Consider the following 16,563-nt stretch of genomic DNA (forward strand, 5'->3'; position numbering starts at 1 on the left):
AACACAGAGGAAATAAGTAATTCTGCTGTAGAGCCAGGTTTAGACAGTGTGCTGTAAGACTGTATGAACAGGTAACTGAATGAATAGGAAAACCCAGTAGTGAAGAGTTGCTCACTAAATGACTGATAACAGCTCATTCTGTGTTCTGAGTGAAGTAAGGCTATTCAGGGAAAAAAAAAAGTTACAGAATTCAACAAATTATAACAAATATGCATAAGAGAAATTAATTATGATGGCACAGGTAAATGTAAATGTATTTTCTAACTTTTAATATAACCTCAGTGATATTCTACAGAGTAATGTAGTTATAAATAACTAATTCACAAAATAGAGAATGAATGACATACTTCAATTTGCAGGAGTTTCTGACATTCTAGGAGTGAAACTTCAAGTCACATTATTTTAAGTAAATGCTATTAAAACTTCATAATACACCACTTATATTCTGTGTTAATTAAAGAAACACAATATCACTATTTTTTAAATTTTACAGTATCAACACTTTAGGTTATAGGAATTTGCAATGCCAGGTATCCAGATTCCAAAGAGCCCAAGAGAAGGTGGCTTATAAAAATCTTCAGAAACACTTTAAAAGTCAGCTTTTATAAACATAACTGTAATAAAGTATCAGTTGTTCTAGGACTAGAAGCACGTAGGTTTCACTCTGTTGGAAATTTGCCAACCTCAGCCTTCTTAAGGAGCAAAATTCCTAAATTTACCTTGGGAAGAAAATAAATATTTAGACCTTAAACCTACGACTGGTCCAGGACTGACCATTCCTCAACTTTGATTTCAATTCAGAGTAATTGCTGGAGGAAAATTTCACATTCATTAGCAAGGAATGCAACATTTTTCTGATGATCTAATGTGTGTGTCTATATGTACATATCTACAAATAGATTACATCAGAAAATAGAGATTAAAGTGCAATGCTTACCTGGTCCATTAAGGAAGTCTTTAATTTGCACAGTGATGAGAGGAGGTGGAATACCACTTTTAGCATCTACCTCTCCTGCTACTGTCTGCAACCAAATCTTGCAATAATCCAGAGCTTCTGGTAGAGTCTTCCCAGGATCTACAGGTAATAATGATCACAGTCACTCATGATACTCCAGGAATACGATACATAACAAACTGCTACATACGAAACTGATTAAATGAAGTTAAGAAGTTTAAAATGTAACATAGTAAATAATATTCCTAATACTAATGCTATACATAGCATTTGTGCCTACAGGCAGATGCATGTGTATAAACAATGCATGCATACATCGGCAAGAGGGCAAAGCTGTAATTATACAAAACATAGAAAACCCACAAAAATACAAAGTAAAACATAAGTAAAAGACATCAGTTACCACAAGATGACTTTAAATAGCACACAATTTTAGTTTTAATTATGATGATACTTAAGCAGTCCTTACAAGAGAATCTGTGCTCAAAACCTGCTACTTCTAGATTGTATTTTCATTGCCAGGTAGAGAAAATAATAATGGAAAGATAAATGATAAAGGCTAAAAGATCAGAATGCTACCAGATCTCCGGAACAGAGCATAATGACAATGTGGTTATATCATTCTCTTTGAAGTTTCACTCAATAGCTAATCAGCATCTATTCTTGTATACCACCTTGAATTGTATTCCTTTGATCGGTTTATAGTATTACAATAGCACATTAAAATTAATTTCCTCCAAGTGCTATTCTTGTCTTCATTTTCCACATATCACAAATGGCAAAAACAGTACTGTAAAAAGACTTTTTAATCTTTAGCAACTCATGACCTTCATTATAATAGTCCTCAATTCTGGCACTACAGATCTTAAATTCTAATTATTCTTTATTATCAAGACTGCTATGTTAATTACTGAATGTCTGTCTCATCCTTAAGGATTTAAGGAGATTTTCTTGATGTTATTCTCTCCCATTTTCAGTCAATTAAAAACTGCTATAATTGCTTTATTTGAGTTTTACTGAATAGATTCCTTTCAAGAACAGTATTTACATACCCACTATTATAGTCAACATATGGTATTGTGGTATCACAGTCATATGTGGACTGGGTATATAAAGTCAGCTTTGGAATTTGTATTTCTTGACCTTATCATATGATTCATATAAAACTTGGCACATATGAACCCTTATGTGATTTCAAAGAACCTACTGAAACCAATTGATCATGACTTTAGATCTATATGGAAAAGATCAAAAGTTAGCACATTCTTCTGTTTTTATTTGATCAATTTTCAGGCAATGACTTTACAGCAGTATTTGTACTGCATGGCATATACATTACAGCCTTTCCTTCCCTTTATTCCTGCTATACATTTATAAAGTCAGCTCTCAACAGTTATTTAAGAGCTGTCACTGCATACAACAGATTTGTGTATTTTCCATGTGAATTTCTGCATTTTTATGGTTCTTAGCCCTATCCTTTAATTACATTAACCAGAATGGTGTGGCACACTCCCTTTTCTATAGTAACTGCTGTAGGGAATATCTTGTTTCCTGTGTCTGGATTTTGCCCAGTATACTGAAAAGAATAATAATAAAAAATCTTTACCACCAAAGCACATATCTTTTCCAAAACATAGTTTCATAGTTGTTCTCAAGAAGGATGTTATCTCTGACTTGGGTCTATACCATAATATCTTGCTTTGTGTTAGTAGCTCATCATAAATAAGTAATATGCTAATGTTTTTCAGAATATATAGTGTAAAGCATTGTAAAAATTACTGAACATTGTGCAATGAACATCACTGAATCAATGAAATCGATCTCTAAGTTATTGTTCCTTCAGAAGTATTAGTATAAACATTTAGGTGTACCAATTGGGGCAAAATATTGCAATATGCCATTATTTTGTCTCATTTCTGAAAGACAGCATCACATAGTGTATATAGCAACCTAGATCATCCACCGTTTTTTCCAAAAATCCAGTAAATTTAGTCAAACATTGCTTTTGAAGAATGTATTTACAGGTATTCCTATTATTCTAAGATGTGTTTATGTTATAAAATACCTAATAATTATTTCAAAGTTGTAGGTGTTTAAAGATGAAAATATCTTTGATGAAAAGAACTTACACAGCAGACGATCCTTGCGTGACATAATACATTAGCTATACAAACACTGCCCTCAGGGCACTGGGAATTGCAGCACGTAAGCATAGAATCAAAAAAATAAGGAACCATGGCGCTCCCAGGAGACTATTTTGCTCTGTCACGTCTCCAAGGAGCACAGCACCGTCAACTCTTCATTACCTGGGGCACTGCAGGACTGGGATACATGAGTAATGACAAGGACTCCAGAATTTACAGATTGGGAACACAACACAAAGAAACCTCAATGCACAAAATTAGCCTGAGTCCAACAAAACATATTACTTTTAACCCAGCACTGGCATTACTGATTTCAAGCATGCTTTTTTTTTAGCTCGAGTGAAACTGTGTTATTCTGAAACTGAGCTAATTCTGGCAGCAGGATAGTTGCATTGACACAATTTTGCATCAGAGGAAATAATCCCAAAAGGCCATGCAAAGACCTAGTTTGAGTGCTTCCAAGCCCAGGGCATATAGCTGATTTGGAACCTGGGTAACAGACTTGACCGTACATCCAAATATGCCAGATATGGATCAATAAAAAGTTTTTACATAATGAGAAGGCAGCTAAAATCCAGAGGTTTCAAAACTGGCTATGCTGGTATGTATCTCAAAAACTTGAAGGGAGTTCCAAATAGGAGCTATAAAATGTATCTGGGTAAGACAAATTCATTTACATCAAAGGTCAAAAGACTAAAATATGTGTATCTTGATTAAAATACCTTTTAAGGTAGAAAACAGCATATGCATTTTCATAGGATTACAGATCACGAAAGGAATAAAACAATATAAATCAATCAAATCCTATGCCAAGGGCATAGGAATAGCCAGAGAAGCAATTGAATGAAAATGTGAAAATTTAGGCTGAAAAGTGAGGAATTCCTGATGGGGAGAGCTGTTAGAAAAAGGACTCTTCTCCCTCAAGGAAATGACGGAAACATTCAGAATGTTTAAAAATACACTTGACAGAACACTATAAAATATACAATAGGGAACAATTATGCATCAGCAGGGAACTGGTCTGAATAATGTATTATAATAGGTCATTTCCATTTTCTATGATTCTCCCAAAAATCAACACTTAAATTTGCAGTTATTTGTGTAAAGAAAATGCTGGAGAAAACCCAAGGGATGCATATATAAGTAAAAGGAGAGGCTAGAATTACTCCAAAGCAAGCCAAGAGGGAGAAAAGAAAGGCTTGAGAAGTGAAGAGCAGTGAAGATGGCCAGAAATTCTATCCTCTACACCATGTGAAAAATTTGTCTGTGGCAGCAAAAGAAAACCGGTGAGACAACTATTACAGATTGACAACCAAGACTGTTATTTAAAATCTGTAAGACTGAGAAGCTGAGGCCTTCAATACGTCCACATTCTGCCCCTCCCCCCACCCTTTTTTTTTTTTTTTTTTTTAGGAAAAAATCATCTCTGGGTATTTTTGAATCCACCCAAGCATCTAAAGTCACTTTCAGTCTTGCTAAGGTCCGGACCTCAGCTCCAAACTTCACAGTTTATGCAGTGCCTTCCTAAACTTGATTTGAATTTGCAAGCTTTTGATTTCACCTGCTATCCTCTCATTGTTATGTTAACAGCAGACAGCAAACCCCAAACTTCTGAAGCGAAAGGGGAGTAAAGGAAAAGGAAAGGGGGGAGGCAGAAGAAATTTCACATCTTGAAGATTTTCATTCTCCAAAATGTGGTTTTGTTCCAGTTTGTAGCTGAGACCCAGGGCAGCTCAGGGAGCGTGGCCCGTGGGAGGCTTTAATGGGAGGGGGGTCTGCAATCCACAGCACCCCAGCAGCTGCCAGGCAGGGCACAGGGCTACCGAGCGTGTGTGCGGGACGGCAACTCGGCCTGTTCAGCTGGAACTTTACCCAGACCAAATGAGCTCTGCAACACGCTTTTATTTCAATGGATGAATCATATTTTGGTCTGCAGTCAATTTCAAAAGCCAGTAGGATGCTGCAATCATCTCTGCATTTCAAACTCTAAAGTGGAACGTTTGGTCTCGTTTTAAAAATGGTTTCCATTGGAATTTAAAGAACACAAGTGGGAAAACATTTCTACCAGCATACTCACAAGTGCTGTGTCAGGAAGTTCAAAAATGAGCACTTAGAGTAACCTGAGGAATGTACATTCCCAGGCCAGCTTGTCTTTATGGGTGGGGGCTGCACCCCCCCCACGTCCACCGATGCAGATGTAGTGGACAATAAATATTCTCGGAGGGGAACAGGTGACACTCCAGCAGAACTCCCTCAATGCTATGCTAGGAAAGAGCCTTAAATCCTCTCTCTGCCTCGGAGGAAGCAGAGGCTGACAGAGAGGCAGTGAATCAGACTTCCTGCCAGAGCCAGCCTGCACTGCTCTCCATGCAGCCTGGGCTTTCAGGGGTTACATGTGGTCTTAGCTACTGCATCTGCTCTTCATGGACCCCCTGCCATCAAAGGCGTGGGTGTAAAAAAAAATAAAATAAAATAAAAATCAAGAATAATTCTGGCCTCACAATGCCTGGTTTTTGCAAATGCTCTGTTGGCGGAAGCTGAAGAAATACCATGCATAACAGATATTTATTGAGAAATTTCTCTTCCTTAAAACAACCAAGCACCACAACCTCCTCTTTGAAAGTAAACAAACAAACAAATAGAAAAAAGATTTTTCAAGAATGCCCAGAGGACAATGCTCAGGAAATGAGGCAATTTTATATCTGGATTACATTACCTGAAACAAAGCAAATAAAGATTTAAAAAAATATTTATAAAAGCGGCTTATGAGATTACATTAAAAACAATTGCACCCACTTTTATTTAAGTGGAAATGGCCAATGCTCTGTTTGCAAAAACTAACGATTAGCAGATGCCTTTTTGTTACATGTAGGATGATCACCGAATAAAAAAAGGTTGTTTTACAGTATCTTTCAGGCTATTTATACAGAATCTTACGAGTAAACTCAGGGAGCAACTAGTCTTTTTAATGGCGCTTATTAAGCAGTTAATATTTATTCCATTAATTTATTTACTTTGATTTGAAGTTCCTATACCCGGCAGTAGCATAACTGCAATCAAGCTGTGCAATTACAAAAATAATTTAAAACACAAATGAAGCAGTTTAGCACAACCATAATAAAACTGAGCTAACATTTTAATAACCTAGTAAGTCTCCTCCTCCTCCCAACTGACTTGCCAGTGGACTTGGTTGGAGAGAAGGACTGAGGAAATTGAAAGCACAACCATCAGGTCTTTAGCTCCAAGGCAAGCAAATACTCCCATATACAGACACTGGCCTGACGGAAATGTGCTGCTACTAACTGCTAATTAACACACTAACAATACTTAACTTTGAAATAGCCTGTTTCCTCCTATTTTATTCCTAAGTTCTTATTTCTTTCATGTTTCAGAAATAAGCAAAAAATAACACTGCTAGTGACAGAGGAGCCAAGTTCTTTGGATGAAGTTTGGTGTTTCGGCCACTGTGCAATACTCTCACAAAAAAAAAGTGATAGCTTAATGAGCAAGATCATGAATTTTAAGCTCTATTAACTTGAAATCTTTCAAAAATATGAACAAAACCCTTGCCCCAAATAAAATATATGTGGCTTCGTAACAGTATTAAAAACTTTAATTCTGTACATGTTCAAAGCAGCAAACCATCTTAAGGCAGTAAGCTTAATTTTGTCTCCAGCCCAGGATTAACTATTATTCTCTTTAAAATTCATGCTGGTGCAGTTTTACAGTATAATTTCCCTATTTTATTCAAAGCTTCATTAAACACACTCTCATCAAACTACCTGTTAGAAGCAGTTCTAAATTCCAGAGTATTCTATGTTGATTCACAGCTGAACAATATATTTCTTAGAAATACACTAATGGGAGGTGAGGGATGGAAAACATAACTAGGTCCAAACTATTACCAGCTTTTCTTTACCCTAAAGTTTTTTTTTTTTGAACTAACATCCATCAAAAAATAAGAGCTTCCTAATTTCACAATAGAATTTTGTATTTGCTTCTGCCTTGCAAGATTTGAGAGTTGTTTCAGAACTGTAGATTTTTCTTTTAGAAAAGTTGTAAGAAATAGCACAGTGTTTCATAAGACCTGAATCTACTGCCATTGAACTAACAGTAGTCAAGCTTTCAGAGTTACACAACAAAATTGATTCAAAACAATTTTTGCAAATGCTTTAAAACATTCCTGAAATATTCTTATGCAGCATATATGATGTGTATATATATACACAGAATGATGATTTGAAATGGCAGAGTTTTTATTAGCATGTTTTGGATCTAATCTACGCATTTCATATATAGCTTAACTATATAAGCTTAACCATATTAGTGTAAGTTGAGAAACCACCCCCACAGGAGTACCAATAAAACTTCATAACAAACATCATGTATTTCTCCTTTTGCCCAGACAAGTCTCAATTTTTTATGCTGTGATGCAAGTTGCTATGTTATAGGCCCGACCTTCTGAGCTGCTGTTGTACAGTTGCCTATCTCCATCATGCAATGTAATACACACAATGTTTTCGTCAGGCCTGATTGCCTAGTCCCACTGTTTAAATGTTTTTTTTAAAGAGGGTATATGCTCCATCAGTTATTATAATCTAGTTCAAAAATATCTTTTATGTTTAGCTTGTGTCCTCTTCCCCATCCTACCTTAGATAATGGAGAGATAGTTGCATGCATACATATAGACACAAGAAGAGCAGTCTTCTAGAGAGTCTAACTGGAAATATTCTTTAGCAACATTCACTGTAAATTAAACATCATTTATGCCACCCACTTCCCACCCTCCAGTCCTTGATATACAGAGAAATACAGGAATCTAGTGCATACCTATTGTACAGAGGGAGAGAAGCTAACTTACTTCTTTCAAACAAACTTTATATTGTTCTTCATTTGGATGATACATCGCTTTTTGATAAAACTGTCAGCAAATAGTCACAACATCAAGAAAAATTGGCATGATGGATGAAATCGACTGCAGCAGCACAGAAAATGCCATGCAAAGTTTCTGATGCTGTATTATACGATATGCAATATATAGAGTGTGTATATACACACACACACATATATATAACACATAGTTCATGGCTATTTTCCCTCAAATACGTGTGCTAGAAATGAAAAACAGACATTACCAAAACTAACATGTTACGACAGTGGTATGATGACATTAATCCTGAACGATGCAATTACAAGTATGGCAGGTCTTTCTAAACAAGAGACAATAAAAACTTTATACTGCTTATTTTGTTGTGTGAATTAGTGTGTGACTTGAAGTGTGGATTAGTTTTATTAACTTATTAATACATTTAGGATGGTGTTTTTAGGCACTAGAACTTTAGCACCCATCTCTCAAACTCTTTTGAAAAGAACCCTAATGCTTTGGTAGCAAGCACAGGATTCTGTCTGATACACGAGTAAGGTACTTACTACTACCCACAAAAAGAGCAGGATGAGACCAGACCTTCTGCCTTCACATAACGTCTGACTCCTGCCTCCACACTCTTTTACCTTTGCCTGACACGGAGACAAAAGCCAAAGAAAAGGGTAAGACCCATGTAGGGCTAGTCTTTGGTCCTCCACGAAGACCTCTTTGGGTCTCAGTGAACAACTGCTGGTGACTGAGGAGCTCTCAGGCTGTATGTTCCTTCTACCTTTATTATTTAAACTTCTTGCCATACTTCTGTGCTGTCTGATCCGCTTTCAGTTTGTAGGAAGACTTTATTACAGCTTGTGTTTTCTAGAATTGCTCCTGTAGATATGAAGACGGTGAAAGACTTCAGAAGTTAATTGTAGGAGCAGAATGGAGAGAACTTTGCCCGGTTTATTGGTAATAGGGTGGCAGCTTGTACAAGGACACACTTGAATGCCTCAGACATGAGAAATGAAGAAGTCCTATTGCATCTTTCCAAAACACTAAGTTAATGAATGTGATCTTTAACTTACAAATACTCCAACTTTCCTTCGAGCTTTGCTTTTTTAATTGATTTGTTGATTCTTTTCGTATTAATTGCTACATTGACCACCTTTCATACAGTATTTAACAAATATACATGGGAATCACAGAATCACAGAATCACTACAGTTGGAAAAGACCTGTAAGATCATCAAGTCCAACCTGAAAAAAACAAAACAAAACAAAACAAAAAAAACCACACACAAACAACCCACGCAAGCCAACCACCACACAACAACAACAAGGCACAACCCACCCAACACCACACAGCACCATGTCCATCAAGCTACATCCCACAATGCCACATCCACACGCTCCTTGAATACCTCCAGGGAGGGTGACTCTACCACCTCCCTGGGCAGCCTATTCCAATGTTTCACTACTCTCTCGGTAAAGAACTTTTTCCTAATATCTAGCCTGAACCTCCCCTGGCGCAACTTGAGGCCATTTCCTCTAGTCCTGTCACTAGTCACTTGGGAGAAGAGACCAACACACACCTCTCTGCAACCCCCCTTCAGGTAGTTGTAGAGAGCGATAAGGTCTCCCCTCAGCCTCCTCTTCTCCAGGCTAAACAACCCCAGTTCCCTCAGCCGCTCCTCATAAGACTTGTGTTCCAGACCCCTCACCAGCTTCGTCGCCCTTCTCTGGACACGCTCCAGCACCTCCATGTCTTTCTTGTAGTGAGGGGCCCAAAACTGAACACAGTATTCGAGGTGCGGCCTCACCAGCGCCGAGTACAGAGGCATGATCACCTCCCTGCTCCTGCTGGCCACACCATTTCTGATACAGGCCAGGATGCCATTGGCCTTCTTGGCCACCTGGGCACACTGCTGGCTCATATTCAGCCAGCTGTCAATCAACACCCCCAGGTCCTTTTCTGTGGGGCAGCTTTCCAGCCACTCATTCCCAAGCCTGTAGCGTTGCCTGGGGTTGTTGTGGCCAAAGTGTAGAACCCGGCACTTGGCCTTATTGAACTTCATCCGGTTGGCCTCAGCCCATCAATCCAGCCTGTCCAGATCCCTCTGCAGAGCCTTCCTACCCTCAAGCAGATCAACACTCCCTCCCAACTTGATGTCGTCTGCAAACTTGCTGAGGGTGCACTCTATCCCCTCATCCAGATCATCAATGAAGACATTAAACAAGACCGGTCCCAAAACTGAGCCCTGGGGGACTCCGCTTGTGACCGGCCGCCAGCTGGATTTCACCCCATTCACTACAACTCTCTGGGCTCGGCCATCCAGCCAGTTTTTTACCCAGCGAAGAGTGTACCTGTCTAAACCACGGGCCGCCAGCTTCTCTAGGAGAATACTGTGGGGAACAGTGTCAAAGGCTTTGCTGAAGTCCAGGTAGACAACATCAACAGCCTTCCCCTCGTCCACTAGGCGGGTCACCTGGTCATAGAAGGAGATCAGGTTGGTCAAGCAGGACCTGCCTTTCATGAACCCGTGCTGGCTTGGCCTGATCCCTTGGGTATTCTGCACGTGTCCCGTGAGCGCCCTCAAGATGAGCCTCTCCATAACCTTCCCCGGCACCGAGGTCAGGCTGACAGGCCTGTAGTTCCCCAATCTGGAGTAAATCAAACTCATGACACAGCTGTGTTTCTTTCAAGACAGGACAGCAACAGCAGAGAAAGATGAAAATGGAAGAATGATGAAAGAAAACATGGCAGAGAACAAATCTTCTCCCTCTTTTAAGTATCTTCTTTCCAGCTGACTAATCTTCCTCACTGTTTAACCCCTCTTAAAAGTTCCATTATAATTCAGATTTCTGAAAAAAGTTAAGATCTATTAAAAAATAGAATTTTTAGTTTTTTGCATAAGCACATTATTTTAATGCCAATTTTCAAAAGATACCATCTCATTCAACAAAGATTCGGTATAGCTGCACAAAAAACGTATACTACTTTTCACAACTAGTGTACTGTATGAACTATGGCAACCAAAAGCTAGCAATGTTTTTTTACCTACAGTGCTCTTTCAGTCAACAATTTAAAACCCCCCACTTTTCTGGCTGCACGTTTTTACTTTTTTTGGGTAATACTCTGTAATGATGTATCTCATTAAATTCCTACACCCAGTACTAGCTGTCAGAGAAATGAATCGCAATCATTTGATTTCTCTCTTCAGCAGTACAGATAAGACAGAAAAAGAAATGTTCAGAATATTGTCTTCTGAACAATTATTCTGATATTTCCTATTATAAGCTTTGCATATTAAAAAAAAAGTGCCATTCATTAAGAGAAGGAAATTCTTGCAAAACCCTATTACTCAGCTGAATGAAAAAATACATGACATCATTAGATGTCATTTGGAAGATCACTGTAATTTTCTTACAGTTTATGATCAAAACACCAGGTGCTTCTACAATGTTTACCTTTACATTTTATCAGTAGGCTAATACAGGAAAATATTGTGATAGTCAGTCATTAAAAAGTGCTTTTTATGAAATCAGCTTGGTTTACAACTCTTACTTCCTTAGAAAATATTGAGAAGTTAGAGTAGTGCAACAATCCCTGTCGCAATCTGGTAATGAGAAAGTAATATCGAGGAACAGGAAGAACTGGTTGCTAAAAGGTTAGATCTTAATTAATTTCAACCATTTTACACACTTAACTTGATTCAGCTGTGGGGTATAATCCTAAAAATATGTACATTAACCATTTAATTTTTAAAGATGTCCTAGAAGTCTCTCAGCTGTTTTCCACCTCTCCAGTAACTTTAAGAAGTGCAATTATTTTGGCAGTTATAACCAGGAGTGAATGTTAAGTGCTCTTACCTGTACACTTGTAGTCTGAGGCTACTCCTTTAAGACCAGCGTCGAACACTGACATTTCTACCTTTTGCTTTCTGTGGTGGCAGCTCAGGAGCATAGAGGGCTGCAATACGACGAGGTAGAGAAACGGCTGTAGCTCTATGTCCCCAGTTCCCCTGCGACCAGGCTGCCGAACAATAGTTATACCCAGGGCCTGTCGAGCAGACGATCTTGTGGAAGCATGCAGACTTTCCAGTGACAAAAGACACGTTTTTCTCCCAGTAGACAGGGGAACATTACTGTTCAAAAGATCGTCTGCTGTGACGGAGGAAATGCATGGCTGACTGGGCTTCTTGGTATCATGGCTGCCACCTGAGCCCAGTTCTGGAAGGTTCAAGGAGCTTTTGCCTATTTTCTCACCATCTTTCTGATCTTGTACTGATTTTGATTTAGGTAAGGCAGTGCATGAGTAAGTCATCAAGGAGATTCGACTTGCTGTAACAAAAATGTCAAAGGGAATGAAATTGAGATTCTTCACGATGGAAGACTGGCGGGAAGGACGGGCAATTCGGTGCTGGCTGGTACCACTGTGCTGCTCGATCTGAACGATTCTGATCTTAACACTGTCGCTGCCAATTCCACTGTCCTGTGCCCCGCTATAACGGGAAGAAGTCTCAACTGTTCCTCCATCAGATGCATCCATTTTTTTCTGCTCTTGTTTGGAAACCTGCAAAGGAAAATATTATATTAACTTATGATATCCATATCCCAACTATTTCCATTTCAGTGGCAGCAAACAATCACTATATAAACATGATATCAAAGAAGAGAATTATAAAAAAATATCTGCCAAGTTAACTCTAACACAGTAATCACTCATGAAAACACAGTAGGTGTCTGTTCCAATGACATGATGACTCACAACAGATGAAGTGCCAAAAGAACATGTGAAGGACAAAAAAGGGAGTAATGATTTCTAGGCTTAAACAATTATTTTTTTTAAATTAAACTCTTTCTTTAAACTCTAAAGAATCTACCAGAAATTTATGGCCTAATATAAACCCATATCTCTATGAAATAATGCAATGTAAATAAAAAGCCTAGTCAGAATTTTTTTCCAATTTTGAGCACTGATGCTCAAAAAGTTCTCTTTGGCATGAAAATATTTCATCGTGATCAGATGAAACAGAATGTAATATTAATCTATTGCAATATCACAAAAAGACTACATGGAAATTGTAAGCTGAAATGTACACACATTATGTTGGAGAAAAAATATTTTTCTTAAGAGTCATGGAAATTACAGCTGCCTTATATAAAACACCAAAGTTGAAGGAAATGTCAGACTGCGTCTGTGATGGGGTACGAGTTCTTAGCCTACCAAGTCTACGTATGGTCTTGGCTGTGACATTCACAGGGTTTCACATGAGAAATCATTGCATATTGAAATATCTCAAAAAGAAAACATACACCACTGATAAACAGTAAAAAGAACTTTCCTTCTGTCACAGGAGATGCAAGAGCGAAACACAAAGTTGCAAGGCTGTGTCCAGGGACCACATAGTACCAAGTCAAGAGACAGAGATATCCAAGACAAGGAGGTGCTTCAGGAAGAAAACACTTCCAATACTGCTTGTGAAACAAGTATAAATCCTACAAAGAGCTTGAGGACAAGGCGAGGAGTACATGCTAAAAATATTTGGAAAAAAACCCCTGCAGAAACTCAATAATAACAACACTAATAATGTATGGCCAACTCCTCTGATTCACACGGAATTTAGAGTCATGCATTCACTCTGCACAGCTTCCACAGCATAACTAACACTTCCATCCGTGCTGCCCAGAAGAATTGTTTCTGCTCAGCTCTGTACAAGAAGTAACATAAGAAATGCCCAACTCAATCAGATTCGTGACCTATCCAGCCCAGTACGCTGTTTCTGACAGCAACTAGGAAGAGACTCTGTTGAGAGAGACCGTGGACCCTGGCCACTTCTGCAATCTTCCTCTCCTACTCCCCAAGCATCTATAGCTGTTGCATTTGAGATGCACTCTTGAGTACCCTACACAGTATTCAAGAAGTGGAATCACTATGGTTTTGTAAAGCAGTAAATTGATACTTTCTGTCTTGTTCTTAATCTCCATCCTGATGATGTCCAGTATTTTGTTGGGGTTTTTTGGCTGCCACTGCACATTGACTCAATGATTTAATTTCTTTGTTCCAGGACCTACTTGAATAGTTTCTTTTTATCTTCTCCGCCCTAGTCAATCTTTGAAAAAGGAGATACAAACTAGGGCAAACCATACCTTAACTTCCTCTTGAAAAATATAATCATGAATTACAAGCACTTACAAAATTTATCAGCAACTTAACTACAGGAATGAAGGGCAGCGAATTACTGAATTTCTTCAAACTTTGGTCTTTATGTAGCAATATTAATAGATTCTACATATACTGCAGAAATTGGCTTGTGGGGGAGTTAAAGAAAAGCAGTTTTTAAAAAGGTTCCTTTATATTGTGCTTTATGAAACAAAGGGAGCAACCCCCTCTCCTTTTCTTTAAAGGAATGAACATGCTAGGAAAAAGTATTACAAAGGAAATCCTAAAACAGAACCATTAACTAGCTGAGATTTTCTTTGAAAAGGTTTTTGCCAGCTCTGGTTACAATCTTTTCAGATTCACTCATGTACATATTTTTCAAATAACCAATAAAATTCCTTGCGGCTGATTTCTATGGCAGACTCGTATCACTGACCTGTAAATGTGATACTGCTTTTAATGTAGCCTCTGTAAAAATAACTAGAGACCATTTTAATGAATTACTACATTATGAGCCAAGAAATCCTGATTCCTCCCGATATCCGAGCAAAGTTAGGCTATTTACACCTCAGCCTTTCTGTCTGGTAAACTATAAAGTGCTTCGCCCATATCCTGCACTGATGGCACTTTCAAAAATGGTATAGATGGTTTTATTGCACATATATTGAGGGCAAGCAGAAGACAGAGGGGATGGAGCTGTGAAACAATTTTTCCATAACATTTCATGAAAATGCTTCCTGAAACAAAGTAGAGGGCATATGCTGCTAAATCCAGCAATTTTTAATTGCTCCATAGCCATCAGCTCAGTCTGATGAAAAATCTTTTTAGAAAGCATAGTTCTGTAGTGAATGATGCTCTTACAGGTACATGGTATTCTCTTGTTCTTCTCTATGCAGCAGAAATTTCTACAGCTACCTGACATTTAGGTTATGCTTGACTTGGCTAGAGGGATTGAAAATGGAAATGTCATCCACTAAATGATAATCCTACAGGGAGAAAAGCATTGCACGCGTATGACTGAGTGGAGGGAGAAAGCATAGTACTTCTGGTTTCTGAACAGATCCTCTCTTCTCACACCTAAATAGATTTAGACTTGAAGTCTAGTTCTTTTCTCCTGCCTCTTTTGATACTTAAGTATTTATTAAACGTGCAGGTCTATGTAAAACACTGCAAGCAAGGTAAGAAAGTAGCTCTGCCTCCATCCCCATTCAGACTGTAGTTTCTCTGTGAAGACTACTGCAAGGGTGCTAATTGGTCCCAACTGTGGAGTTTCCTGTTACGTGGACATTTCAACTACAGAAACTTCACTGAGACTCCAAATCAATTCATGCAGGTCACCGAACAGCAGTCAGATGGTAACTTCTGCTCAGTACTAAGCAGCATGGAATATGAACCAGTGCCCGAAAGGTGAGAGACACCATATCCTATTACAGTTTTCCATGCCACCCGGTTCCACAATGAATCTTTGACTTATGTATGCTCTTACCACATATATTATAAAGGTTAGAACAAGTGAGTAATGATTTGCAAGACAGCTTTATATAACACAACTGGGTACAAAATAAAGGTGCAGAAGTACCCCTGGAACTTTTTGCATCAATTTCAGCTCAGTAAGCATCAAGCCCTCCAACCAAGTTTCACAGTTAACCTGAAAATACGCCTAGTAATAAACTTGGGAATCATTTAGGTGTTCCTCTAACGGGATAAGGATATATGAGAGGGAATGACTCTCAGTATAACAACTCTAAAAAGATTCTTTGCTTTATTATGGAATAAATGTGCCAATCCTTTAAAGATGTCAAGAACAGCAATATCAGCCTGCTGTTAGCAAATGTAATGGTAACATTTATCATTGGGCTGCATTATATCAATTCTCTTACTCTTTACATAACCCATTTAAAATGAACAATAAAAGTTTTCTTTAATTAGCTACTGGTGTGCATTAACATGATCATGATTAAACCATAAAAACCAACTGTACATTACTCTGGTCCCCTATCCCATGTGTTTTAAATTATTTTAGTTGAAAATGTACTTTTGAGTCCCTTTTAAAAGTTCGACCTTCTGCTTTCAGAGAATTAAATGCATATTACTGTAGTGGAGAAGATAATGTTTCAGACCTCCAGGCATATATTAAACACACTGGCAGCACATTAGACAAAATGCTTTACTTATTAGATACTTCCTATTCTAAACAGTGTCATCAAAGGCTAAAAACAAAATCCATATAAAAGCTGCACAATGCTTCCACACAGAACCTGTGCCAAAATCCCTGTACTTTCCAACTAATGAGGAAAGGATGTGTACTCTTAACATATGAATGTAAGATTTTCCAAGCATTCACTTTAGGAAACAGGACTATTGATTCCACATGGCTTATGTTAAATGAAACTGTATTGGTAAAATAACCTTTAAGATATTTGGCATGATAACTATAATT

General features: G+C 38.2%; 1 protein-coding gene across 1 annotated transcript in view; it reads right to left on the reverse strand.

The window, feature by feature from the left end:
- Positions 1-16,563, reverse strand: part of VPS13B (vacuolar protein sorting 13 homolog B) — a 490,950-nt gene that overhangs the window by 109,078 nt on the left and 365,309 nt on the right. The window contains exons 33-34 of the mRNA XM_059815701.1: positions 11,831-12,533; positions 938-1,075 (exon numbers count right to left, since the gene is read on the reverse strand). Of these exons, the coding sequence (XP_059671684.1) occupies positions 938-1,075; positions 11,831-12,533 (841 nt within the window). The remainder of the gene's footprint in view (positions 1-937; positions 1,076-11,830; positions 12,534-16,563) is intronic.

This window comes from Gavia stellata, chromosome 3 (genome assembly GCF_030936135.1).
Source record: "Gavia stellata isolate bGavSte3 chromosome 3, bGavSte3.hap2, whole genome shotgun sequence".
NCBI lineage: Eukaryota > Metazoa > Chordata > Aves > Gaviiformes > Gaviidae > Gavia > Gavia stellata.